This window comes from Dryobates pubescens, chromosome 3 (assembly GCF_014839835.1).
Source record: "Dryobates pubescens isolate bDryPub1 chromosome 3, bDryPub1.pri, whole genome shotgun sequence".
In the NCBI taxonomy this organism is placed as follows: Eukaryota; Metazoa; Chordata; class Aves; order Piciformes; family Picidae; genus Dryobates; species Dryobates pubescens.
In genome coordinates, this window is record NC_071614.1 from 24032967 (window position 1) to 24059509 (window position 26543).

Below are 26543 nucleotides of genomic sequence, written 5' to 3' on the forward strand. Positions count from 1 at the left end.
GTTTAAGCCAGTCAGATGTTAGAGCTTCTCCCTGTACCTCTCTGCAATGTGCAGTTGTCTCGCTTCCAAAGCCAGTCTGCTTAGAGTCTTCCACATGGCTTCAGTCTCTGTGGACATTTCCAGTGTCTCCAGGAACGCAGTAGCCCTTGAGACAGAGGGATGTGCAGACTTTAGTAGCAGAACAAGGGAGGTCTCTGAGGAACATCCTCAGCTGAGACAGGAGCTAACCAAAGCTGCACTGAAAACAAGGCAAGATGGGTATGACCAGTTTTGAAGAAGATTGTGTAACACAAGGTCTGACATAGTGGGGAGAAATTCAGAGATCCAGGTGGTCCCTGTCTAGGCTAAGGTAATCAGAGGCACATGATCAGCAGAAGGCTGCAGCAGTGTGGGACAAATCCAAAGTGCTGTGTCTGAAGCAAGTCCCCAGTGCAAAGAAATCTCTCTCAAGTGGCAACAGTGCTATGAATGTGTGAAATTTTCTTCCCTGCTCAATTTTAAAGCTCTGTAACAATGTCAGCAGTGCCCAAGGGGCTACTGCAGCTGCTTCAGGCAGTCAGTTTTTGCTCTGCACAGATCCTCAGTGTCTCCATGACACTGTCACCATCCCTGGTGGGGCAGCAGCAAAATCACCTGAGTGCCACTTCACATGTGGCTGCTACAGAGGACACACAGCAGCTTGGTTAAAATAGTGTTCAGTGAATACCTGTCAGTGTCACTGGGACCAGGCTGGCCAGTCTCTTGTGCTCCTAAGTGTGAAACCACAGAACTGTGAGGATTAAAAAGCTGAATATTCACTTCTGAAGGGCTCTACTGCACATTATAGCCAGACCTGGCATCAACATCATGCTCAGAGCCTGAACTCAACTCTGTATGGAAAGCTCAGGGGTTACTGACTCCCAGATATCAGTAAGTGAAGTGGGCCACCTGCCATCACCATCTGGTATATCCAGTTCTTACCTGTGATAATCCCCATCATCAATGGCAGTTCCAAACTCTATGAGGCCTTCATCCAGGGTGTAGGACACAGTGTTCACCCCCTCAGAGACTATCACTTCAGTCTTCCCTTCATTCCGTTCCAGGTCTACAATATCCCCCTGGAAAGAGCACCAGTTATCAACACCCTCAGGTTCTTCTGAAGTATCAGGGGTAGCAGGGGTGTGAGGACAGCACTTCAACAGCTCTGCTCATCAAAATTCTGTGGAATGAGCTCACATTGAGCAGGCACTGCTCTTATCTCACCAGAGGGAAGGAAAAAGCCACTGAGCAGTTCCTTGTTATGTTAACTGTCTCCAGCATCTGCCAGAAATGCCTGCCACAGAGCTGACAGATGAACAGTTCCTTTCTGTCTTCTGCAACACCTCCCTGCCTATTTCCATATACGTGGCCAACAAAGTAGCAGCAGCTGCTGGAAGAAACCAAGGCCTTGAGCTTTACCTTGAGAGGAAACATGGTGACTTGTTCTGGGGCATCAATGTTATACCAAATGCAGAGGCTGTTTCTGTTCTGAGCCACCACCACATCACTGCCTGGGACCCACTGCACATAGGAGCAGTAATTCAAAATGGTAGTCTTGGTGCTGCTTTCGATGTCGTAGAGCTGCAACTAGAGCGGGGAAGAGGAGAAAAAGGCTCAGCTGGGCTCCTGGCTGGGCTGCTAGCTCACAGGAACATGGCAGGAGCATCTGAGCAAGCACTTTGTGAAAGGTATTACCAACCAGGAATCAGACCTGTACAAGTTATGTAGCCCAAGCTCCCATGTTCCTATCCAAGACTGGAGACCTTCTATAACCTTTGCAGTGTGTTAAGCAGCATGCTCAGGTCCTGCCTTCCCTACTGCCAGACACACATGCATATAAACCAGAACATGCCTTGTGATACTTCAGCTCCCTCCCAGTTGCTGAGCTGGAACAGGAGTATGGTCTCTTAAGTCCCTCATGCAACCAAACTGGGGGACCACAAAAGGCCTTCTTCTGCAGTTCTAGCCCAAGCTGTCCATCCCATGTAGAGTCCTACTACAAGACCTGTTGCCAACAAAGTGAGAGAGAGTGTTTGACACCTGGCATAACAAGGATGTATGATACCCTGTAACTTCAAAGTCCTAGGCTGTCTCTGCTCCTTGTTGTAACTGTCCTCACCTAGCAAAGATAAGAAAAAGAAGAGAGACTTGTGCTAGTCTCATGACATACCAGCCAAAAGAGAACAAGAAAGTCCCTGTTTTGGTCTGTACCAAACTGGTTAGAGAAATAGGTAAGAGAGAACTCTACTTCCAAACTTCATGAAGCCTACATCCAGGGTGCAAGACACAGTGTTCATGCCTTCTGATACCATAACTTAAGACTTCCTATCATTCCATACCAAGTCTACAGTATCCCTCTGGAAAGAACACCAGCTAGCAAGACTCCCATGTTGTTCTGAAGTATGAGAAATAACTCAGGAGAATCATGGTACTGTCTGATTTAGGCTGGTGGCTGATATAATGAAGCAGCTGTCTATGTAGCATCTTGAAAGGCCTGAAAAGGAGGATCCAGAAGAGGTAACAGCAGTCTTGATAATGCCTCTGTGTCTGGTTGAGACAGTAAATTAGAGGACCCAAATATAAACTGAAGAAATAAATATAAAATACTGCAGAAATAAATACAAAAAGCTACATGGCTAGGAAAGTTCTCTCCTCTCACATGACAGGACACACATAGCTCTGTGGAAAAGCAAGTATCACTGCTATGAGGCCAGGCTGAGAGAGATGGAGTTGTTCAGCCTGGAGAAGGGAAGGCTGTGGGGAGACCTTCTTGTGGCCTTTCAGTACTTAAAGGGGTTGATAAGAAAGATGGGGACAAACTTTTAGCAGGGCCTGTTGTGACAGGACAAAGGGTGATGGTTTTAAACCAAAAGAGGGCAGATTCAGACTAGAGAGAAGGAAGAAACTGTTTACACTGAGGGTGATGAGACCCTGGCACAGGTTGCCCAGAGAGATGGTAGATGCTGCATCCCTGGAGACATTTCAGGCCAGGTTGGACAAGACTCTGAGCAACCTGCTGTAGTTGAAGATGTCCCTGCTCACTGAGGCTTGGACTGGATGAGCTTTAAAAGTCCCTTCCCACCCAAACCATTCTGTGAGTCTATGATCTTGCAGACATAAGCCAAACTGCTGCAAGAGAACACATTTTTGAATTTACATTATTAAGTACACCATTAGTGTCCTCAGCCTGAGATTAACCCACTTGTCTCTATCTCACAGCAGCAGAGTCTATAATTTTCATTTTCAGGTGTGATGGCATGGAACAAGGTGTCTAGTAACTAACTTCAGAACTAGCTGTGACTCAAGACTGAATTTGCAGTGCTGCCAGCTCATGCAATCTGAACAGGGTCTGTCTTTCTCAAAGATTTTCTCAAAAACCCCTTGAGTTCTTCAGCCGTGTTTCTCACCTCCCCCCCTTCAGGCCTATCTGTCTTTATCTTTCCCCAGGCATGCCACTTTCCACACTCCCCAAGATTTGCCCTCCTCACCCTCATCTTCTTGTCCCTGAAGAGTAGTTTGTGGCCTGTTTCATTCAGCTCCAGCCAATCAATCTTGCTGTCATGGCTAATAGTGCCAGTGTTGAAGCCACCAACAAGGTCCACTTGGGAAGGAAAGAAAGGGAACAGTGTAAGTACCTAATGTGCCCCAAACTGCTGAACATTCAGTGCTGTCCTGTGGGGATAAGGTGCCTGGGACCCCATTAAGGCAGGACCCCCTGGCAAGCACTTTCACATAAAAAGCAGACTGCAGTCACATTTTATCTCAATGCCTTATCAACAGCAGTAAGTCCCTCCACCCTTTCTGTGGGCACAAACAGATCACAGGCAGTGCAGGCAGCAGTATCATCACACTGAGCTGCATAGACCTGTGTCCAGACCATGGTCACAGCCATGCCACAGCTGTGTCCACATCAGGCAGGACAGTCTGGTCTGCAGTGGTCTGCTGCCAGACACAGTGAATGCCAAGAGAACCCTCAGGAGCCTGGTGCCTTGCACAGAAAAGGCAAATGAATGAGGAAGGCTGGGGAGGAGGTTTACATTCACCTGTTGCTATAGTCTTGATGTCTACCAGGTAGGCCAGTCTCTTGTTCTCCCCCATGCCCCTCTGCTGCCTCTCGTTGATGCGCACACTGTTGTTTGAAGGGAATGGTGACTGTTAGCTTCACACTCTGCATTCACAGCACTCAATCACACAGTCCTTGCACTTTCTTCAAACTCCACATGGAACTTCCTGCAGTTCTGACCTGTGACTCTTGTACAGTACATAAAACTGCCTCAAGAGAGAACAAACCTTCCTGGTTCATGGCTTCATTCCTGAAGTTGCCCCTCCAGAACCGGGGTCCCTGACATCAAATTAGATATGCTGCTTGCACCTCCAAGCAGCCCATGATCCTCCCTTCTCTCCATTATGGTATTTCAGAGGAGCAGAAGAGGTCCTGCTGGCAGCTAGAGTCCCTGGTAATGCTGTATGAGGACCAGCTGGATGTAGAGATGCCTGAGCACAGGCACAGGAGGTTCCTCCTCAGTAATGGCTGAGCCAGGTTTCAGTAATCATGTATCAGAGGAAAACGGGCTCTTCTGCTTCTCAGCTTTAAAACCATGAAGTGGAACTGAGCAGCTGAACCCCACCATTGGTCCCTGTCAGAAGCAGATGATGCAGATCCCATGTCTGAGGCTGTGGAGTGGGACACTTTCAAGTGTGAGGTTACTCCCACAAAAGAGCTGCAGTGGCCAACAGGCCTGTGTGGCACTTACCTGACAAGATGAGGGTTCATGAACTCTGTGCGGACAGACCCCAGGATGTCATTGCTTCCATATTCCACCAGTGTCAGCTCTCCAGCATTAAAGATCATGCAGACCTGAAGGGCAGAAGGGAACACACTTATACAGAGGAGTCAGGTGAGCACACATACCCACAGCAAGGTGTGCAGAAAAGAACTCTGCTGCACACAGGTCTAAATTAAGTCCTCTGGGATGAGTAAGGAATTCTCCTTGGCTTTCCATCGTGACTGCCAGCTTTTCCTTAGGGCTGAGGGTTACAGTTCTGAGCTTATTGGTTCTGAGGAGCCAACCTGTCACCCTGACAGCTGTATTGCGCACCTTTAATGCCCCCTCTAGCTGTTGCCTTTTATTGCTCCTCCCTCCTGTAGGGTTATGATGGTCCACACACTGAGTTTGTTCTGTCTCTGGCACATGGAAAAGGCAAGTATAGGGAGAAAGTAGATCAGGATTTGAATTGAGAGGGTAAGTCCAGGAAACTGCTGAGAAACAGGGTTTTCCAAATGTCCATTTGGCACTTTTTCTGCTGGTGCACATACAGCTTGACTCACCACTCATGGGTACCATCCTGTCCCAGCCAACTTACATTCTCATTGTCAAAGAAGAACTTCTCATTTCCTCCAGATCCTTGCCAGGCCACCTGCAAAGAAATGGCATGCAATGAGCAAATGCCAGGCTGGAGCTCCTGCAGAGACCATCTTGCAGGCTTTGTGTGCAGATCCCTACTCCCACAATAGGCAGAAGGAATTACACTGCAGAAGAGACCATGTTTCAGCTCCTAAGCTGTCAGTGCTGGTGTTCAGTTGTTCCCAGTCTTCAACTTCTTCACTTCCCTTTCTCTTTTTTTAACTTCTGCTTCGGACTCCTTCTCTCTTTGTGTCACATCTTATTGTCTCCTGGACAAGAGGCCTTGGTGTGACCAATGTACTCCCTCCAGCCTATGCTTTCACAGACACTTCTCCACATTCCTCAGACTAATTTTATTACAAACAGCATCCCAATAGACCCTTTGCCTCCAGATATCTCCACAGGATCAGTGCTACCATTTGTGGGATAGGAATCTCCACCCTACATGTAGTTGAAACCCTTCTTTTTTGGGGTCATGTTGGCAATGACTGATAAGCATAGTGCCAGTGAGGAACCAACTGATTTGTAATTTGAGAAGAGCACTGGGTAACACAACAGTTACTGTGATGACAACAGGCAAGTGGTCAGGGGGGCAGAAAACACCTGTGTGCAGTATGATGTAGAGAAACCCAAGACATTTAGTCTGGCCAGATTTTCAGCTGGATTAGCAAGCACAGTATCTTCCAACTCAGATCTGTAGCCAGGAACTCCTGCTCCAGCTAGATTGAACAGCACACCACTGGACTCATTAGAAGTAAATGATACCCCTGTGAGCAAAGTAAATGCATCCTGAAGCCTGTTTGGTGTTTTCATCAGACACTAACCTACTGCCTAGGCTTGGCATATGGCTCAGCACTCAGCACTGGGAGGCTGAGGGCATGAGCTATTTGACACCAGAGATGACATAAGCTGTGGCACTTCAGTCATGAATGGGGCTTGAAAACACACTAATATTCATACCTTCACATCTGGAATGCACAGATGTATAACATCTGGTTTTGGGCCCCCCTAGTAAAGGAAAGACATGGACAGACTGAAGCAAGTTCAGCAGAGGGCCATCAAGTGGCACTGTGAAGTGAGGCTGAAGGAACTAGGCTTCTTCAGCCTTGAGAAGGGGAGATTTAAGAGACCTTCAGTAAGGAGATGCCAGGTTTTTTTTGGCAGATGCACAGCAAAAGGGTGAGAAACAGCCATAAATTAAAACAGTGATTCCAACAAGGCTTAGGAGAAAAGCTTTCCCCTATGAGGACAGTAAAGACTGGGGACCAGAGAAACTGGGGGATCTGAGCAACAACTGAATTTAATAACTTCTTTTGGGTAGGAAGCTTGAGAAGAGACCTCCCAAGGTCCCTTCCATCCTGGATTATTCTAGGACTCTTTGAAAATAGATGCATTGTTCCCACACAGAAAACACATTCTTAGTTACAAAGTTAAGCATCTGACACGCAGGAAATGCCACAGATTTTGCAGTACCTCACTGAGCTTGTTGGAACTGATGTCACCCAGCAATAAGGTGTCTGAGGTATGAGCCACCAGGTATCTGTCTTTCCCCAAGATCTTCACCTCATCAATCTCATAACCGTACTGGGATTTCAACACGACTCGAGTTCCTGTTGAGAGGTTCTTCACAATGACCTGCAGAAAGTGGGGGTGAAACAACGAGGCCATTCAGAGAGGAAGAACAGACTCCTTGCCTCATGGAAGACTGTGCAACAGATGATACTAGGGGTATTTAGATGTTCCTCACATCACTTCACTCTGCTTTTTTCAAGTAACCTCACTATTCCTGTTGTATGGGATGACAGCTGCAGTAGAAGTGCAGGATTCTCACTTTTGCTTCTAGTTTAACTGGAGGACTTCTCAGGCTACCAAGGACGAGAGTCCTGCCCTCTCTGCAGGGTGCCTCCACTGCTAGCTCATCTTTATCACCTGATTTTGAATGAGGTAGAGCTGGGCTGAAATTAAACCACTTAAGGAACCTGGACTTGGCATGGAGGTACCCACACAGGTAACTCCACTCTCTTTGCTTCCAGTCGAGTTCCACCCAGCTGTGACCCTGTCCCTGGAATACCCCTTATGCCTGTCCTGACAAGGTGCCATGAAGAAACCACAGGTGTAGAACTCCAAAAATCACCTACTTTCAGTAAGCATCTCTTTTTCATCACGAAACTCTTACCTGGTTTGGTCCCACATAGGTCATTTCAAATTTATTTTTGTAAATGGTCCTGCGAAGGCAGCAGTCAAACTGTTCAACTGCCCCACACAGAGTGCCCTGGGGAAACAAACATTGCACACAGTCAGAGAATTCTGCTGAGGAGAGACATTCCAGACCCCATGTACATGGAGAAGATCAGAGGTGAGAGTGAAATCTGTGAGTCCTGGCTGTCCAGGGAACAAAGCTCAAGCCCCCTGATGCATGAAGGGCAGTCCATCCTGAGGACAGCAAGACTGAGAGATTCTCAGAGAAACAGCTTACCAAATACTGGCATGTACATGGCAGAGGAAGAGGAGAGGTTACAAAATCATCTTTATCCTCATATTTCCCACAATCCTTCTGTTTCCCACTTCTCCTCAAAGTTTCCCAATCTCCTCCCTTCCAGCAGAATCACAGAATCATGAAATGGTTCTATGGAAGGGATCATAGTATCGTATATCAGTCAGAGTTGGAAGGGACCACAAGGATCATCTAGTTCCAACCCCCCTGCCATGGGCAGGGACACCCCACACTAGATCAGGCTGGCCAGAGCCTCATCCAGCCTGGTCTTAAACACCTCCAGGGATGGGGCCTCAACCATCTCCCTGGACAACCCATTCCAGGGCTTCACCACTCTCACAGTGAAGAACTTCCTCCTCACATCCAGCCTGAATCTCTCCACCTCCAGCTTCATTCCATTCCCCCTAGTCCTATCACTACCTGAGATCCTGAGCAGTCCCTCCCCAGCATTCTTGTAGGCCCCCTTCAGATACTGGAAGGCCACAATTAGGTCACCTCAGAGCCTTCTCTTCTCCAGACTGAACAGCCCCAACTCCTTCAGTCTGTCCTCATAGGAGAGGTGCTCCAGCCCTCTGATCATCCTTGTGGCCCTTCTACGGACATGTTCCAGCACGTCCATATCCCTCTTGTAATAGGGGCTCCAGAACTGGATGCAGTACTCCAGGTGGGGTCTCACCAGAGCTGAGTAGAGGGGGAGAATCACCTCCCTTGACCTGCTGGCCACACTTTTCTTGATGCAGCATCTACAAAGGTCATCTAATCCAACCTCCTCTGCAGTGAGCAGGGACATCCTCAACTGGATCAGGTTGCCCAGAGCCCTGTCAAGTCTTACCTTGAATATCTCCAAATATGGGTCCTCAACCACCTCCCTGTTCCAGTGCCCCACCACTCTCATTGCAAAGAACTTGCTCCTAACATCTAATCTAAATCTGCCCTTCTATAGTTGGAAACCACTGCCCCTCCTCCTATCACTACAGACCTTTGTAAATAGTTTCTTTCCATCCTTCTTGTAGAATCATAGAATCAATAAGGTTGGAAAAGACCTCAAAGATCAAGTCCAACCTGTCACCCAAGACCTCATGACTACTAAACCATGGCACCAAGTGCCACGTCCAATCCCCTCTTAAACAGCTCCAGGGATGGCGACTCTACCACTTTGTGCCCTTCAGGTGCTGGAAGGTCACTATTAGGTCTCCCCAGAGCATTTTCCTCTCCAGGCTGAACAACTCTATCTCCCTCATCCTGTCTTTGCAGCAGAGGTGCTCCAACCCCCTGATCATTTTTGTGGCCTTCCTCTGGACCTGCTCCATCAGCTCCATGTCCTTCCTGTATTGTGAGCTCCAGAGCTGGCTGCAGTACTACAGGTGACGTCTCACCCGAGCAAAGTGGCAGAATTACCCCTCTCAATCTGCTGGCCACACTTCTTTTGCTGCAGCCCAGGATGCAATTGGCCTTCTGGGCCTTTTTATCTTTCTTTATAACACCCCCATTCCTTTCATCAATCTCCTATCCCTTAGCTCCTTCCCCTTCTCTGCAACATTTTTTTCACATGTTCTATTAATTCTCTGAAAATATTCCAGGGATTCTTGATTGCTGAACAGAGAGAGATGCAAAAAAATCTTAAGAGTTTATAAAAAGCAACCTTCCTAAATAATTTAACGTGCTTTAGGAGTTATCAACACAATACTGGAGGATTTGCAGAAAGACTAAAATACTTTCAAGAATTATTTAACTGAACAGAGAAAGATCCAGAACAAGAGGACACAGTCTCAGGCTGCACCAGGGGAGGTTTAGGCTGGATGTTAGGAAGAAGTTCTATACAGAGAGAGTGATTGCCCATTGGAATGGGCTGCCTGGGGAGGTGGTGGAGTCACCATCGTTGGAGGTGTTCAGGAGACTTGATGGGGTGCTTGGTGCCATGGGTTAGTTGTTTGGGTGGTGTTGGATTAGTTGATAGGTTGGACGCGATGATCTTGAAGGTCTCTTCCAATCTGGTCTATTCTATTCTATTCTATTCTATTCTATTCTATTCTATTCTATTCTATTCTAATCAAGTCCCAGTGGCTGAAAGTAGAATAGAGCTCTGAAATGAAAACACAGCAGATAAACAGAGTATAAGAAACAGATTAATTTCCATTCTGCTTCCCACAAGTGCTCAGAGGAAAGAATGATCAGAGGATTTGTGATGGGTTAATGCTCATCCCGGAAGCAGTGGGGGGAGGGCTTGTAAGAGCATTGCCCTCCCTGCAGGGGGGGTTTCCCCCTGGGAAACTAAATTAGTCTGTTCCACTCCCCTCCCTGCCCAGCAAGGCTACTAAAGGGAGGATACTGCAGCCATTAGCTCTCTTGGGCCTTGCCTTGGCTTGGATGAGGACTGCTGGTGGCTCCCTGCTTCTCTGCCATGTGGTTGGGCCTGATCCTTCTCCCTGCTGCCTCTGTGCCTCTTCAGAGAGACTGGTTTTGTATTCTTGTTTTGTTCCCCCTCCCATCCATCCTTGTTCCTTGCCCTTGTGAACCTTACCTGTTATTGTTACATATATATATATTGTTTAAAGAAAATTATTTACCTCTCTACTTCCAAGCTGACTCCAAATTATTTTTTGGTGGATTTGCTCCTTCCCTTTTTTTTTCCCCTCTCTATTGGGAAGGAGGAGAGGAGAGTGGGGGAGGGATTCTCAGCCTTGCCCCCATCTGAGCTCTTACGTCCCAGTTAAGGCTCAAACCACCACAGAACTGCTCTACAGAAGCTGTGCTGGCTTCTTTATGAATCTGTGACAAAAAGAGGACTGTTGTCACCCAGGAGACATCACATGTTGCCCAAGATACTTTACAGCTTTACACTCTACACACCTGACTGCAGCAGTGTCCCTCACACAAGGTCTCAACCCTGGCACTGTGCACCGCACACCCAGGCCACGGCATGACCAATCCCAAAAGCTCTCCCTGGTTCACGTTACTTGTAAGCTGTGTATAAGTGTCAGGAGCCTGTGTAAGCATCCCTGGTGAGGCTACTGGGCTCGGGGCTGCTGATACAAACCGCACAGATGCGTGAACCATCCCTCTTCCAGGCTAAAGCAGTGATGGTGTAAAGATGAGGTATTTCTTTGGGTTTGCCTTCTTCCCATGCACTGCGGCGTGGGCTCCAGTTCAAAACCCTCAACCTGTGAGAACAGGTAAGAAAGTAAAGACAGAATCATGGGAAAAGACCTTCAAGATCATCAAGTCCAACCATTAACCCAGCACTGCCATGGTCACCACTAAACCATGTCCCTCAGCACCACAACTACACAACTTTTAAACCCCTCCAGGGATGAGAACTCCATCAGGGACTGACAGAGAAAAAGTTGTTCCTCATGTCCAACCTAAACCTCCTCTAGCACTACAGAAGACTGTTTCCTCTTGTCATGTCTCTTGCTCCTTGGCAGAAGAGACCGATCCTCACCTTGCTCCAACCTCATTTCAGGGAGTTGTAGGGAGCAAGGTCTTTCCTGAGCCTCCTTTTCTCTAGGCTAAACAACCCCAGTTCCCTCAGCTGCTCCCCACAAGACTTGTGCTCCAGACCCTTCAACAGCCTCATTGCTCTTCTCTAGTCAAGCTCTAGCACCTCAATATCCTTCTTGGACATAAGAGTGAGTTTCTCATAACTGAATCTAGGACTCAAGGTGTGGTCTCACCAGTGTCCAGTACAAGGAGATAATCATTGCCCTAGTCCTGCTGGCCACACTATTGCTGATCCAAGCCAGGAAGCTCTTGGCCTTCTTGGCCACTCAAGTATACTGCTGACCCATATTCAGTGCCTATCAACCAACAACCCCAGCAACAATTCCCCCACTCCAGAGTGTTGCATGGGATTGTTGTGATCCAAGTGCAGGACATGAAGAACTGTGCACAGCTGAAGAAGAATGCTTTGCAATGGAGAGACCCTAACATCAGGCACCATACCTGTCATAGCTGCCAATGATGACAGACTGGCCACCAGGACTGGCAGCTGCTGTGGTGAACTCCTTCTCTGACGAGTCCCGGCTGTAGTCAAAGGTTTGGATCACATTGCCCTCCTTCCCATAAGCTACAATCTTCTTATCACAGCCTGCAGCCACAATGCTGTTGGAAGCCCATGCAAGGGCATAAGGAGGACAGGGGTGCACCACAAATTTACCCTTCAACAGACAAGAAAGGACATCCTGAAAATGTGAATGGCTCTACCCCAAACTGGCTTTTGCATTCAGCTATCACACTGAGACCAGTATGAGGCCGTTTTATAGAGTCCAGTTCATGTAGATTGCTTTGTCTGCCTGCCACAGGCCATAGGAAGGTAGGCAGAAGCCAGAACTGTGCCACTATTCAATTTATTTAACTGGGAGAGAAGATTCCTGATAGCAGTAGGAAGGCCAGCATCATTAACCAGCCTGGGCTGCACTCTTAACAGCAGGTTGTCTATGGGCCTTCAGCGTATCCTGGTAGAGGACAAAAGCTGTCCTCTGGAGAGAAGCTGGAGAGAAAAGAGCTTGAGGCACAGACAATCCTTTTGCGGAGGAGCAGGAGGCTCAGGAGAAATGTTGGGTGTCTTGAGTACCCTGTCCAAAGACAGAGGGTGAGCTTGAGATGAGGGTTAACTGGGATAATTATATATTGCCTTAGGAGAAGGTGACAAGAGCTATTGCCTGGAACTCTGTCCTGTTGAGCATCATTCTTCTGGACACTCTAACATCAGGTCTTTCCAGACACTTGAAAAACCTCGTGTTTCATATACAAAACCCTCATTTCCCCCTCTTATCACTGCACTCAGTGCATTTCAAAGCATCTAGTCTCTTCATCAATACTCCAAAAAACCCTATGCTACTGAATGCTGACTGCAGCTTCTCTCCAGACCTCCCTTCATGGCCTGATCCCTTTACAGAACTCTTGAGCTGTGGAGGAGACTGTGCAAAGAGGAGTTCTGCCCCTTGAAGAAGGATCTTTGATACCTGTGATTCACCTGAGCCCTCATCATCAAAGAAGAAGCGTACTATGGTTCCATCTGCATGGCCAGACAGGATTCCCTTCCCTGACACACTGCAAAGAAACACAGACAGGATGATGCAATATTGCAGTACGATTTGCAGCTTTATTTTCATATCCTGGCCCAAAGGAGCTGCTCCCAGGGTCATTGTTGATGTTTCTCATCAAGGAAACCTTCACCGAATACGACCTGGGTGATGAACAGAAGAGTATCTAGGATCTTTATCAGTGTCTGTAAAAACAAAGCAGACACAAGCTTGGGGAGCAGAGAGGAGAGTGGCCAGTTCAATGTCTTCACCACGTAAAATCACTATACCAAACTTCCTGTATTATTAAACCAGGGGGGGTAAGTAACCTGAAATAAAACAATGACTATGGGCACAATTTCTTATAGGAAGGCAACTCAAACAACCCTTGCACTGGAATTCTTCCAGAACTGACACTGGGTAGTGTGACTTCAGGAATCCCTGAAAGTAGTACAGTTTAGAGAAGAAACACCTGGACAAACGTGTCAGGCCTAAGTCCATTATCTGTAGCATAAATGTCTTGTGCACCTCTTGACACAAGCAGGGAGAAGAGAGCAGGTAAGAAGAAACAGACCTAATGTAACATACCCAGAAAAAAAACCACACCATATATAGTGATGACTCAATTACAGAATCCAAACTCCAAAACAACCCAGGGATCATATACCTGTCCACTGATGACTGCAACCCCAGCCTTGTCATGGATACCATGACAGTAACAGTGTGATCTGCCTTTAGAAACGAGGAAGAGGGGAAAGCAAGTTGGGAGGAGGATTAGGGGAGAGGGAGAGGAAAGAAAATGGGGAAGAGAGGGGGAGAGCAAGGGAATAGAAACCTTCTGCAACAGAGGCCAAGGCAGGCAGATGTTGAAAGGGCTTCACAGCAGCAGGAAGTCAGACTCCTAGGCCAATTTCAGGGAGGATTCATTTTTTTATCACTCAAAAACCATAATGATATCATACAGTGAAAATCCCACTGCCAGGACCAGGACATTGCTTACAATTTTTTAGGTGAAGGATACTAAAGCAGTTAAAATGAAATCTTAATTAAAATAGTTTTAAATCACACTTTATTTTTCTCATGGTTTTACCTGGCAGAGTATTTTAGCTTCTTTTTGGTAGCCCTTAAACTTGACTAGTGTTAGCAATTAGCCAGATGAAGCTAACAAAATTAATCTTTATAAAGTCATGGACTCAAACAAATCAACACAGCCTGAAATGTGTTTGAGGAACTATCACACTCCATGGGCCATTGTGGCACAGAGAGGTATCAGATTTTAGAAAGGAATTCCTTCAGGGAAGCAGGGAATTTTATTATCTCAACAGCAGAAGGACACTGTGGCACCCTCCCACAGCAGCACCAGGTATGTCAAGGCCCACAGTGGGCAGGAGACTAAGCCAAAGCAGTGTAAGCCACAGCAATACCATACTCACTTGGAAGTTAGTGAGACCACATAGGAATCTGTCCCATAAATGGTGGAAGACTTGTTGTTCTTTGTGTTAGCTAAACGAACCTGATAAAGAGAATCTGATCAATGGTGCTTCTGCCTGCAAAATGTGGGTTTCTCCCCACGTCACATCCCCAGAGGTTTCCCAGTCCATGGCCACAGGAAGCTCATTGCTTTCTGATGGGTTGGAGAAGAAGTGGAAAAGTTGGAGTCACACCACTTCCCCATTTCTAGAAAGGCTCAGGAAAAGGACCAAATGGTCCAGCAGAACCCCCAAGCACTAACAGGGAACCAAACCCAGGAAATTCAAGTCAGTGGTGTTATCCCTTTGTTGATACACACAGTAACAGCTCCTACCCTGCAGCCCAGGTGCTTGGAAAAGCCCCTACATGGAAAACAAAACCAGGCATATAACAAACTTCTCTACCTTTCCTTCAGCAAGACCAAAGACAATGACATTCTCTGCTGGCCACGACAAGCAGGTCACAGCACTCTGCCGAGAAGGAGGTAAAAAACAAGAGGTAAGAGCTCCACCCTGCTTAGCTCTTGCCCCATTGCTACATAAGACAGCTCATGAACAGTAAGACCACTCAAAGCAAGAAAGATAAGAGATGGGGGCATTTGGACAGACTTTAAAGCAGGATTGAGGCTAAAGCTTAAACTAGGTCAGAGTGAGCTGGGGTAGAGCAGCAGCCTCGGAAGGGCTGAAGCAAAGCATCAGCGCTATACTAGTTGTGTTCAGCCTGGATGCTCTTCTGAGAGGATTACTTTTTGATCAGATATGTGGTTTTCCACATATGCTGCTGTTGAATGTACAAAACCATAGGTATTTTAAAAGAAACAAGCCTCACAACAGGGTGGTGTGCTTGGCTACTGGTGCACAGAAGCCAAAAGTGCACACAGTCATTGTGAACCCAGGCAGGACACCTTGCTTCAGCAGAGCTGAACAGTGCCACTGTGTTCACAAGAGGTCTAAGAGGTTTTGCCAACGGCCAGAGGTGGGAAGAGCTCAATAAACGATCTCTCATATCAACTGAACACACCAAAAATGTGTATGTAACAGTATTTAGTTATAGGAGAAAACCAGGCACAGCAGTAAGAAACCACACATACAGCCTTAGAAAAAAAGAAGGATTTATTATGACAGAAATGGCAGAAAAGGGACAGGGAAGGAGAGAACAGAGAAATTCAGCACTGCAGTAAAAACACAAGAAGCTATCTGTGTGCAGCAACCCAGCCTGACCAATGTTTTGCTTCACTGATGGCCAGAGCAGCAGAATTGCTTCCCTGCCCACAGCCAGAAGCGAGTGCTCAGTGAAGCTCGAGTGCCATCTTTGCCTCTCTAAGAGCAGCCACAGTGGTGGGACAACCCCCTGCCCTGAGATGTCAGCTTTCAATTCAGAGACTGCAGCTGCCCTTTACCTGAGAGACAGCTTGAGAAAACCTGGCTCAGAAACTCCAGCAGCTCCACCAGGAGCAGCTTCACCTACATCTTCTGGGGACTGGAACTAGGATGATTCCTCACAACTGCTACTGGGTACTTCAGGGGGATACCTAGCAGAAAACTTCTCTGGTGACATAGAGAAAGTGGGGTTCACAGTGTGATGGCAACTGGCTGAAGAGCCTAGGAAAGCTGCTGGGCATTTGCTGCTGAAAATGAGAAAAGCAGTCAGTACCCAGAAGTTTCTCATATTGATGGCAAAGGATTTAGATTTCTGTGCAAGGAACACCTTTGCCTTTTTGAGATACTTCCATCAACCTCAACACAATCCTTCCCAGAGACCTGCTGAGCAGACTGATGCATGGAGGCAGAGCTAGAGCAGCAGAGCACAAAGGCAGCCTGACTGAAATCACAAATCTGAGGCCTTGGAACATATGGGAAATACACAGTTGGAGTGAAACCTGCACACTTTGCATTTTGGGGCTTAGAGCTGCTAACTTGGGAAAAAGAGCTGAGCTCAGAATCTCTCCTGTATTTCCCTTTCCCTTAAAACATTTGGTCCACTGATACCTGAAGTTGTCTCCAAGGCTTTGCAGCTGACTGCACTGATCATTCAATAATTAAGTCCTGTATGCAGCTGGCTGTTATGCAGCCTCTGAAGCCTAGTGAGTAAACACATGCCTCAAAATTCAGAAATTATCTTGGGATCTACCTGCATCTTTTGGAGAGCAAGTGTCACTGACAGTGTGGCCAAGTGAGTATGAGCAAAGAAGCCTCTGATTTATCTGCTGTATGCTGGAGAAAATGTAGTCAAACAGGATTTGGGGGCTCACCGTTTGGATGAACTTGTTGCATATCACCTTCTTGTCACCCCTACAGAAAAAGGCAGACAAAAATGACTATCAGTGAAGCCAGTTCTGCCCGTTCTGGTTAGCCTGCTGTCTGTATGCAGTACGGTTTACTTCTGCCAAGAACAGGCCATTGCAGTTTTGTACACTGCTGTCTATCAGAAGCCAACTTGAGCAGAAAATGAAAAAACCCCAGCTTCTGAGCTTCCAAACTTATGTCAACCTGCCTTTCTGAGCACTTTTAGCACACCACTTCAGTTCTACATCTATGAAACAAGGGACAGCAGTAGAGGGCCAGCTCCACAGTGGTTCAGCTGGCCAATGCTCCCATAGGGAAACCACATCTGTTGCTCACCACGATAACATCTGGGTGATTCCCTGCAGATGGGATAATGCACATCTGTCCTGGCTTCAGCTGGGACAGAGCTACTTTTCCTTCCTGGTAGCTAGAATAGTGCCAGGTTCTGGATTCAACAGGAGAAGAATGCTAATGTTTTCAATTGTTGATAAGGAATCCAACTTCCCATGTTTATCCAGTGTGCAGGAGCAGCAGAAGCTGGGAGGGAGCATGGCCAGGACACCAGACCTCAAATAGACAAAGGGATATTCTTTACCTTAAAACATCATGCCCAGTATATAAACTGTGGGGGAATTGGCTGGGGGAAAATATCTCTGCTGGAGCATCAGTCAGCAGATGGTGAGCAACTGCATTGTGCACCACTTGTCCTTTCCGTGGGGTTTATTTCTTTATCTCCTCTCATTATATTCCTTTTCATTACAATTATTGTAAGATTTTATTTTAGTTAATAAAATATTATCTCAACCTATGAGTTTTACTTTGTTTTTCAATTCTCCTCCTTACTAGTGACTGCATGGGGCTCAGCTGCTGGCTGGGGTTAAGCCATGACAGCATCACAGCTGAGGATCAGACAGGACATTGGTACAGTAGTACCAGAAAGTCCACTCCATGGCAGGATGGAGACTGCTGCCCTCTCCTCATAGAATTATGGAACTGGAGCATCTTTCTGATGAGCAAAGGCTGGGACTGGGGCTGTTTAGACAGAGAATTTCTCAATGCTCATGAATATCTAAAGGGTGGCAGTCAAGAGGATGGGGTTGGACTCTTCTCAGTGGTGTCCACTGACAGGACAAGGGGTACAAACTGCAACCCAGGAGGTTCTATCTGAACATGAAGCAAAAATTCTCCCATGATGTCGACAGAGCTGTGGAACAGAGTGCCCAGAGAGGCTGTGTAGTCTCCTTCTCTGCAGAGATTCCAAACCTGCCTGGAAACTATGTTGGGCAACCTGCTCTGGGTGACTCTCCTTTAGCAGGAGGGGTTGGACTAGAAGATCTCCCTTCCAACATCCACCATGCTGGGATTTTGCGATTCTGTAATCACAAAATGGTTTGGGTGGGAAGGGACCCTTACAGGTCCAGTAGTCCAACCTCCCCGCAGTGAGCAGGGACATCCTCCACCACACCAGGCTGCTCAGAGACCCATCCAACCTTGCCTGGCAAATTCCCGGATGTGGACTCACCACTCCTCTCCAATCCTGTACACATAGACGATGTTGTCTGTCTGGCCGATGGCGATTTTGGTGGAGTCCGGCGAGAAGGCCATGCCTTTGACCACGTAGCTTCTCCGGCCGTACTGTGGGGAGGACAGTGGGGTGAACCCCCAGGGAGGGCTGGCCGGCTCCGGGCCACCGCAGAGTTCCCTGGTGGCACCAGTAGTCCGGTCCCCGGTTCCCAGTCCCGACCCCTCACCTTGGCGTCGGCGGGCTTGGTGGAGAACTTGTCTCTCCGCTCGCCGTGCTCATCGTAGAGCAGCACGACCCGCTCCGCCGTGCAGACGGCGAACCGGGAGCTGCTGGCCGACCACGCCATGCATGTCACCCGGGCGGTCCCGTCCTGGGGGCACACACAGGTTCAGCACGCCCGGCTCGCCCCCTCCCCGATCTGCTCTCCCCCGCCCCGGCCCAGCCCGCTCGCCCTGGCCCGTCCCGGGGATACACACAGGCTCCCACCCCCCGGCCCACCCCGCGATCCCCGCCTGGCCCGGCCCGTTCCCCCTCTCCCAGCCTGGTCTGACCTGCGGGGCCAACAAGGTCCGCACATGCCGCAGTTGCATCGCACCGAACGCCGGGATCGAGGCAAGGACCGGGACCGGGACCGGGACCGGGACGGGCCCGTGGCGCTGCCGCCGCCGCCGCCGCCGGGCCCACCTCACCCCGCCCCCGTTGCCACGGCAACCCCAGCGCCTCCGCCGCTGCTAACGTCATCGCGCCGAGCCCCGCGGCGGACGCCGCTCCCCCACCGCCCGGGTCTGCTGTGGCGCTGCTACCGGCTCCGCTCGGCTGGGCTAGGCTCGGCTTGGCTCCGGCATGGAGGCGCTGCGGGCGGCGGGACGCGCCGTGCTGCGAAGCCCGCGCCTCGCCCGGCACGGCCTGGGGCTCCGCCGGCGGCGCAGTGAGTGGGGGCCGTGGGGAGCGGGAGTCAGACGGGGGACAGGACGGGACGGGACGGGACGGAACGGGACGGGACGGGACGGGGCATCGCATCGCTCTGGGCGGGGAGTCTGCGTCTCGGTCGGGTTGGGCCCAGGGCACGGCCGCTGCCTGCTGCGGGGAGCGGTGCGGAGCGCGGCTGTGGGGCCGCGGGCAGGGGCGGACTGGCAGCTCTGCGGGATCCGGGAACGGGGAACGGGCTGCGGCTGTGCCGCAGGGCAGCGGAGGGTGCAGTGGGGCAGACTGGGACAGGACCTGGGGCAGGCTGTGGGGCAGCAGGCCACGATGGGCAGCAGCGATGTGGGGCTGCTCGCCCGCTCCTCCCTGCCAGGCTCCCCTGGCCATCAGCCTCTTGCCCCACTTTCCAATCGAGGCCACCCGCAGCGATGGGCTGAAGTGCCTGGGGCGGCCGTGACGGGTGTTGATGGAGATGCCGGGTGCTGGAACATGCTGTGCCTCATCCGGGGGTACCCTCCCGGGCTCCACAGGCCTTTCTCCTCCCTCAGCCCCTGCACCAGGTCCTCTGCAGATGTGAGCTTAGAATCATGGAATCATTCTGGCTGGAAAAGACCTCTAAGAGATCATCAAGTCCAACCATTAACCCAGCACTGCCAGGTCACCACTAATCCATGTCCCTCAACAGCACCCCTACATGGCTTTTAAACCTCTCCATGGATGGGAACTGCACCACTGCCACTGACAGCCTGTTGCAGGGCTTGACACCCCTTTTGGGGAAGAAATTGTTCCTCATGTCCAATCTAAATCTTCTTTGGTGCAACTGGAGACCATTTCCTCTTGTCCTATCTCTTGTTCCTTGGGAGAAGAGTCTCACGCAGGCCTGCATGCCGCTGACTGCCACACCACCTGTGGTATAAGCAGCTCTGATACTGGCCTCACAGGCACACGTGGGAGCCCTGGGGAGCAAGGGAGCTGTGCCTGGGCTGTCTTGGTCACGGCTGGAAGGTCTGAGCTTGCTCTGGCAGCCCAAACATGTGTGGGCTCTATCTCAAAGTTCAGAGTGAGTTGGTGCTCTCCTATCCTGGGCAGAGGTCCCTGACTGCTACATGGCACCAGGTGGGTTCCCTGGCAGTTGTCATTTGTGCAGGAGTATGCTGTGCAAATACAGTCTCCTGATTTCCCTGTGGGTTCAGGTTATTCCAATTATGAGTTGAGCCTTCTGCAAGTGTGCCAGTAATGTTCAGGGAGCTAATCCCAGGAAAGAGATGAAAAATAACCCTGAACAGTACTGGCAAAGTTGTGAACAGTAGATACCTGGGCAATTCCCAAGGCAGGGTGCAGACCTGCTGATTGCAGCACAGCATCTAATGTCTGTTCCCTCCCTCCCTCTGTGAGCTGAATCCCCAAGGACTCCCCATGTGACTCCCCATGTCTTTGGCCCTTCTGCATATCTCCCCTCTCACCACCCTTGTACTCTGGCATCTAGGTAAACATGCTGACAGGTCTTCTTGAAAACTGTCACCAGGCAGTACTTGGCACAAGGGACCCTTGTGTCCAGGCACGCTGGTGTGATAACCAAAGCTTTTGCCTTTGATGAGAGTGAACTTGTGTTGAAACTTTGTCCTGTGGGAGCAGAGGTTGAGTGGATGGTTCTGAGGAGCTTGGTTTGTATGTTCTGTGTCCACAGTGGTTGTGTCAGGACAGATGTAGGGCTATGTCTCCTTCCACCAGCACATCTGCTGTGAGGCAGAACATGCTGGTGAAACAGGCTGGCTTCTGAAGGAAGCTGGAGATGCTGAGGACTGGCCCTAGGGAATCTTTCTTGACTGAACAGATACTCTGCTTCTTGGGTTTTGTACTTAGTTTTTTAATTTCTTGTCTGCAGCAAAGGGATTTGAAAAGTGAGGGCAGAGGAAACAGAAGCCGGTGCCCCTTTAATTCTGTGACCTGCAAAGTAATGCATGGGGGAGCTCTCTTCCCTCTGTGCCTTGGAGTTCATCCATAAAACATGTTTTCCAGGAAGCTAATGTGTGTCCTTGAAATGCCAATCTCAGCTTTTCCTTATCACAGAATCTTTGTGGTGCAACTGCTGCTCAGCCACCTCAGCTTGAATGGCAAGTGCTGGAGGAGCTGCCCCTTCCCTGCCACCTGCAGGGCCTGACTGGGTTAATGTGGAGATTTTGATCTGACCAAGTGTGGCAGTAAATGCCAGAAGTGTGCCAGTGGCTTAGGTGGGTGAGATGAGTGCTCTGCTGAGAACATCCTGCTCATAGCGAAACAGATGAGACTCAGGAATGAGGACTTTGCAGGTAACAGTGAACACTGCAGCATCTGAGGCCCTTTGCAGATATTCAGGAGCTTACCATCTGTGCTGACAGAGCCTGTATCTCCATGGATGGAGGACCAAAGCTGTGAGGGCAAACTGTCCTCTCATTCTGTTCCTCTTCCAAGAATGTCACAAAGTCAGGAGAGTGCCCAGTTGAGTGAGGCTGCAGCAGGTTGTCGGGGGGAGGTTCTGCTGGGACCAGCCATGGGGCCTCTGGCTCACAGCTTCTAAGATGTTTTGTCTTTGCAGAGCTTCCTGAGAGCTGGGCTGATATGCAGGAACCGCTGCTTGAGGGGATGTGCTTCACACTCAAGTATCTAGGCATGACACTGGTAGAAAAACCCAAAGGAGAAGACATGGCTGCTGCTGCCATCCGAAGGATTGTGGCCACGGTGAGAGCCAGGGTGGAGAAGAGACAATTCACAGCCCAGGCCCTGGACTCCAGGAAGGGTCTCTGTCCCAGCTCTGAACCCCAGTGAGGGAATGGGCTGTCCCCAAGGGGAGGGTTAGATGTAGGAGGCTGGCTGTCCCTGCCTATGTCAGTGGGTAAGCTGTGTCCTGCAGGACAGCCATTGCTGCTTTCTTCCACACCAGGAGCATGGTTGGGAGCAGACCTGTGCCAGTCACAGCATAGAGAGGAGGGGGAAGTGCCAGGGAGGTGGGTCTGTCATAGAATCATAGAAATCTTAGGGGTTGGAAGGGACCCCTAGAGATCATCTAGTACAACTACCCTGTCAAAGCAGGATCACCTAGGGCAGGCCTCACAGGAACATAGCCATGTGGGTTTTGAAAGTCTCCAGAGGAGACTCCACAACCTTTCTGGGCAGCCAGTGCTCTGTCACCCTCACCATAAAGAAGTTTCTCCTCATGTTGCGGTGGACCTTGTGTGTTCCAACTTAGCATTGTTCCTTGTCCCATTACTGGGCACCACCAAAGAGACTGTCACTTTCTTTTGACACCCACCCCTCAGATATTTATAGACATTAAGATCCCCTCTCAGCCTTCCCTTCTCAAGACTATATAGCCCCACTTCTCTCAGTCTTTTCCCCTGTGCTTGTCAATGGTGTGCATGCATTCCCAGGGGTGCTCTGTGCAGGTCATGCCTGGGCTCTGCTTTTCCACCCCTACAACAGGAGCTTTGAAGCAAGGGTCCAGGTGGGTGGCATTCCATACAGGGTCTGGGAACTCCTGCCAGAGAGGGGAGGTGACAGTCCTTGCCAGATTTACAGAGGTGTCTGTTGTCTCCCCACTGGCAGGCACGGGTGGGAGCTCGCAAGTTCCAGAAGGTGATTCTGACAGTGTCTCCGAGGGGCATCTCACTGCAGGATGCAGACACCAAGGAGATGGTTGAGAACATCTCTATTTACAGGTGGGCATGGCATGTGGTATGGCATGTGGAGGTATTCACCAGCAGCTGGATAGGGACCAATGGGATCTTGAGCAGCCAGAGGGCTGCCCTTCTGCCAGTGGTACCTTCAAGCTTAGGTCTTCCTTGGGTCCCTGAGGTCTGTGCCCTCTCTCTGCTGTGCCTTATAGTACTGCCTGGGGCTGGTTGCAGGCAGGGTCCTTAGTTCTGGCTCAGTAGATTTGTCTTTCCCTGGACCCAGCTTTTCTGTTCTGATGTTCAAGCAGGAATAGGCTGATGGTTAGGAAGTCCCTGCTTGTCTGTTTCTCCACAGACACAGGACCACCATTTTGGCTGCAATGGCAGGAGGGTGTCATTGGCTGACTGGGGATGGCTAAAGGCAGTTGCTGTGGGAGCTGATGTGGGGGGTTTTCTGCTGCTGCCAGTTGGGTGCCTGTGGGTGTTGGGTGCGATGGGAGCATGGCTGCGGGCTGATGGCTGGAAAGGAAGCAGATATAGGACATCTCTTTGGTGCTGCCAGGAGGTTGGGCTACCTTATCAGTGGGGGCAGATGAAAGCCTCAGGCTGTCAGCTAGGAGCTCAGCAGAAGAGCTGTGCTGGGGTCCTTACTGCCCTGAGCAGCTCCTCTCTGCCTGCAGGATCTCCTACTGCACAACAGACAAGCTGCAGAACAAAGTCTTCGCTTATGTTGCCCAGAGCCAGGAGAGTGGAGCACTGGAGTGCCATGCTTTCCTCTCACCCAAAAAGAAGATTGTAAGCATTTCCCTTCTGCTTTTGGCTCCATGAGGTAAGGGTGGGAGCAAGAGCCTTCCTTTTCCATCTTAAGAGAGAGAAGGTCCTGACCTCTGTGCACCTTGGCTGGAAGTAAAGCCAGGGAGCATGTATGCTCATGATGCAGAGGCAGGTAGTGAGCAAAAAAGGAGGTTCTTCTATCTCAGCTCCTCTGGTATCTCCTCTGGGGGTCTGTGGGGGTCTGCTCTGCAGATAAAGGCAACAAAGGAAGCCTGGGGCCTCTAGGTTTCATGGCAGTGTGGTTGTCCTGGCTTGAGGGCCCAGATGGAAGCAGGCATTCTCTCTTTCTCATACACAGGCCCAGGCTGTGACTCTGACTGTGGCCCAGGCTTTCCAGATGGCATTGGATCTCTGGGAAGCAGCACATACAGGTAGGAGGAATCTCTCAAATGTGTCCCTCTGCCTAGCCCTGGGACAGGGGTCTCCCCTGTGGAACCCTGTCCTGGGCTGTGTGGAGAGATGGCTCACTGCTTGTCTGGTGAGACACCAAACAGGGAGAGCCTTGTCCCTGCCGTGGTGTTCTCTGCTGCTGCACCTCATGCCAGCCTGCACTGTCTCTGTCTGGGGTGGGTGTGGGGCTGTCCCTGCTGTCCATGCTGAACTCCTCTGCACTGCTGAGCTGTAGCACACTTCGGGGCCCTGTGGCACCTGCCCTGAGCACTGATCCTGCACCCTTGTTTGTGCCTGCCCTGAGCACTGATCCTGCACTCTCGTTTCCGCCCCTCCCCTGGGCACAGTGGGGGCATCTGCCCCTTGCCCACAGTCCTGCCTGTACCTCCCCAGGTTGTAGGTACTAACTCTGCTGCTTTTGCCCTGTCCCAGGCTCTAGGCAGGAACAGCCCCTTCACCCTTCATGTGTCTTGGAGAGCAGTGAGCCCAGCAGACCCAGTGAGCCAGCCCCCCCGGGGAGCCCTCCCTTCAGACACCAGTTTGGGGTACAGTATGTGCAAGTCTGGCCCATGCCCAGGGAATGTCTCACATTAGGGAAGGAAAAGAGTAACCCTTATGCAGCTTCCACCTCCTGACCTTCCAGGACCCTGTGAATGTTTGTGTAGCCTCCCTTGACTGACATGAAGAAGGGGACTGTGCTCTGCTGGCTCCCAAGGCAGGGATGGTTCCTTGGGTAGTCTTTGCTCTAGGAGCTCTCCTGTCAGGCCCAGCATTGTTGCATCCCTCAGCCCTGCTCAGACAGGGAGTTGGGACCTGCTCTGCACACTTAGTGCCATGGCTAGGAGTGAGATGCTGTCTCTGAAGGAGAGGACTTTTTGGTCATCATCTTGCCAGCCTGGGCTGTGTGGTCAGCCCTGCCCATCTGCACTACACCCTCTGCACATCCAGAGCCCAGCAAAGCATTGCCAGAGTTGCTGGTCTCACAGTGTCCCTGGCCAGGAGCCTCTGGACGCTTGGTTCTCGGCCTCACGCTTGCAGTGGCGGCCCAGCCTGGGGCATCTCATGCTTACAGCCTGCTCCTGGGTGGTCCCTCTGCCTGACCCTCCAGCTAAAGATGTCTCTGGGCAAAGGTGCTCTGGGTGCAGCAGCCATCTTGGCTTGTTTCCTGCTCACAGCCCTTGTTTGTGCTCTGCTGACAGGGGGGGTGTGAGCAGAGCTGAGGTCTCTTTGCCCTTATGCCTGAGCCCTAAAGATTTCAGCAGCACAGTGCTGCAGGTGCCACCTTTTCCCCTTTGCCTGTGCCTGGTGGGTGACCATGTCTTGTAGTGGGGCTGGGGACTGCCCTGTGGCTCTAGAACAGGCTCTGGGCAGCCCAGTCCTGCTCCTGACATAGACTGGCCCAGGCAGCAAGGTGTCATGGTTGGCTTTGTTTGTTTGCCAGGAGGAGGAAGAGGAGGAGGAAGATGATAACATCGGTGAAACCTTATCTAGGTAGGTGTTCTAGGTGCTTATGTTCAGGGAGCCCTCTGATGAGCCCTGTTTTCTTTCCTTCTCTGTATTCCATGCAAGGGGAGCTGCTGAGGCCTTGAGCATAGTGGGAGCATGGAGGAGATCTGCATGGAAGCAGGGGAGAGCTTCTTGCTGGTCCCTGTGCTTTGATCAAGTGCACAGGGAATGGTGCTGTGGTGGGGAAGATGCTCACCCTCAGGATGTACACAGAGATGGTACTTGTTCTGTTTCTGCCACTGTTTGTTGAGGCCAGCCTATCCAGACATACTTCTCAAGTGGCACTCAGACTTCTCCCACTGATTTCCCTGGTTTTGGGCCAGGATGGAGGCCTGGTTGTGGTGACTTCTGTGTGGAATATGGTCTGGGGCTGAGCTCACTGGTGTCTGTCCTGTGCTTGGGAGGAGCTGATGGTACCAGTTCAGCAGTGAAGGATTAACCCATAGGTGCTTGCTGAAGTGCCTGTGGTGGTGGATGCAAGAGGCCTGTTCCATCATTGCTGTTCTCCATGTGCCTGGCACCTGGCTGGGGTCTGACAGCACTGAGCCTGGTCTGAGCTGGTGTCAGCTGGCTATCAATCCATGCACAGGCAGGAGAGATGTCTGTGCAGGACCTTGGGAACTGGCAGCTCTTTGTATGTGGGAGCTCCTGATGGGGTGGGGATGTGGCTTTGCAGCCTCAGGACAGGCTGGACTGTGGAAAGGGTTTGGTGGCTACTGGGCTTCTGCACTCTTAAGTGCCTGGTACTGCTGCACCATGCTAGTGTTGTCAAGGTGCTGCATCTCAGCAGGCCTTGCTTGGTGTCTAATAGGTGTTCTGTTCTCTTCCAAAGCAGCACAGAGGAACTGGGGAGGGGAGCCCACAGCCCAGCAGGTAAGTTTCTTCCTTCAGTGCTGAGCTGCCATATCCCCAGCATGTCCTCTGCAGCAGAAGGTGGTGACTCACCTGGGAAGGTCTGCCTCCCCTCCCAGGCTGTGCTGGGCTCCAAACCACATGCCTCATGGTCTTCTTTCATCTC

General features: G+C 50.4%; 2 protein-coding genes across 5 annotated transcripts in view; one reads left to right on the plus strand and one right to left on the minus strand.

Annotated features, from left to right (window-relative positions):
• The window catches only part of IFT172 (intraflagellar transport 172), a 41186-nt gene extending 22224 nt beyond the window's left edge, over positions 1–18962 (minus strand). The window contains exons 1-18 of the mRNA XM_054180165.1: positions 18773–18962; positions 18448–18596; positions 18219–18331; positions 16663–16702; positions 14816–14881; positions 14375–14454; positions 12882–12969; positions 11860–12074; positions 10955–11078; positions 7600–7695; positions 6897–7058; positions 5383–5436; positions 4773–4876; positions 4062–4147; positions 3507–3619; positions 1438–1605; positions 961–1097; positions 38–145 (exon numbers count right to left, since the gene is read on the minus strand). Of these exons, the coding sequence (XP_054036140.1) occupies positions 38–145; positions 961–1097; positions 1438–1605; positions 3507–3619; positions 4062–4147; positions 4773–4876; positions 5383–5436; positions 6897–7058; positions 7600–7695; positions 10955–11078; positions 11860–12074; positions 12882–12969; positions 14375–14454; positions 14816–14881; positions 16663–16702; positions 18219–18331; positions 18448–18596; positions 18773–18962 (2093 nt within the window). The remainder of the gene's footprint in view (positions 1–37; positions 146–960; positions 1098–1437; positions 1606–3506; positions 3620–4061; positions 4148–4772; positions 4877–5382; positions 5437–6896; positions 7059–7599; positions 7696–10954; positions 11079–11859; positions 12075–12881; positions 12970–14374; positions 14455–14815; positions 14882–16662; positions 16703–18218; positions 18332–18447; positions 18597–18772) is intronic.
• A 68-nt stretch (positions 18963–19030) lies between these two features.
• Positions 19031–25569, plus strand: LOC104308321 (low density lipoprotein receptor adapter protein 1). 4 transcript variants are annotated; one of them, XM_054179850.1, is made up of 7 exons: positions 19031–19149; positions 21721–21863; positions 22728–22840; positions 23476–23590; positions 23928–24000; positions 24452–24564; positions 25461–25569. In XM_054179850.1, the coding sequence occupies exons 1-7, from the start codon at positions 19065–19067 to the stop codon at positions 25512–25514; spliced, it is 696 nt and encodes a 231-aa protein (XP_054035825.1). In that variant the 5' UTR covers positions 19031–19064; the 3' UTR covers positions 25515–25569. The 4 variants fall into 4 exon arrangements, with proteins under 4 accessions (XP_054035825.1, XP_054035824.1, XP_054035826.1 ...); XM_054179849.1 differs by having other exon boundaries at positions 24452–25511; XM_054179851.1 differs by lacking the exon at positions 24452–24564 and having other exon boundaries at positions 25461–25511.
• The last annotated feature ends 974 nt before the right edge of the window (positions 25570–26543 follow it).

Bases quoted from the DNA above. Each gene is read 5' to 3' on its own strand.
- LOC104308321 (XM_054179848.1), top strand. From the start codon at position 19,065: ATGGAGGCGCTGCGGGCGGCGGGACGCGCCGTGCTGCGAAGCCCGCGC. The intron at 19,150-21,720 runs GTGAGTGGGGGC...TTGTCTTTGCAG, and splicing joins GGGGCTCCGCCGGCGGCGCA to AGCTTCCTGAGAGCTGGGCT. The intron at 23,591-23,927 runs GTAAGCATTTCC...TCTCATACACAG, and splicing joins TCTCACCCAAAAAGAAGATT to GCCCAGGCTGTGACTCTGAC.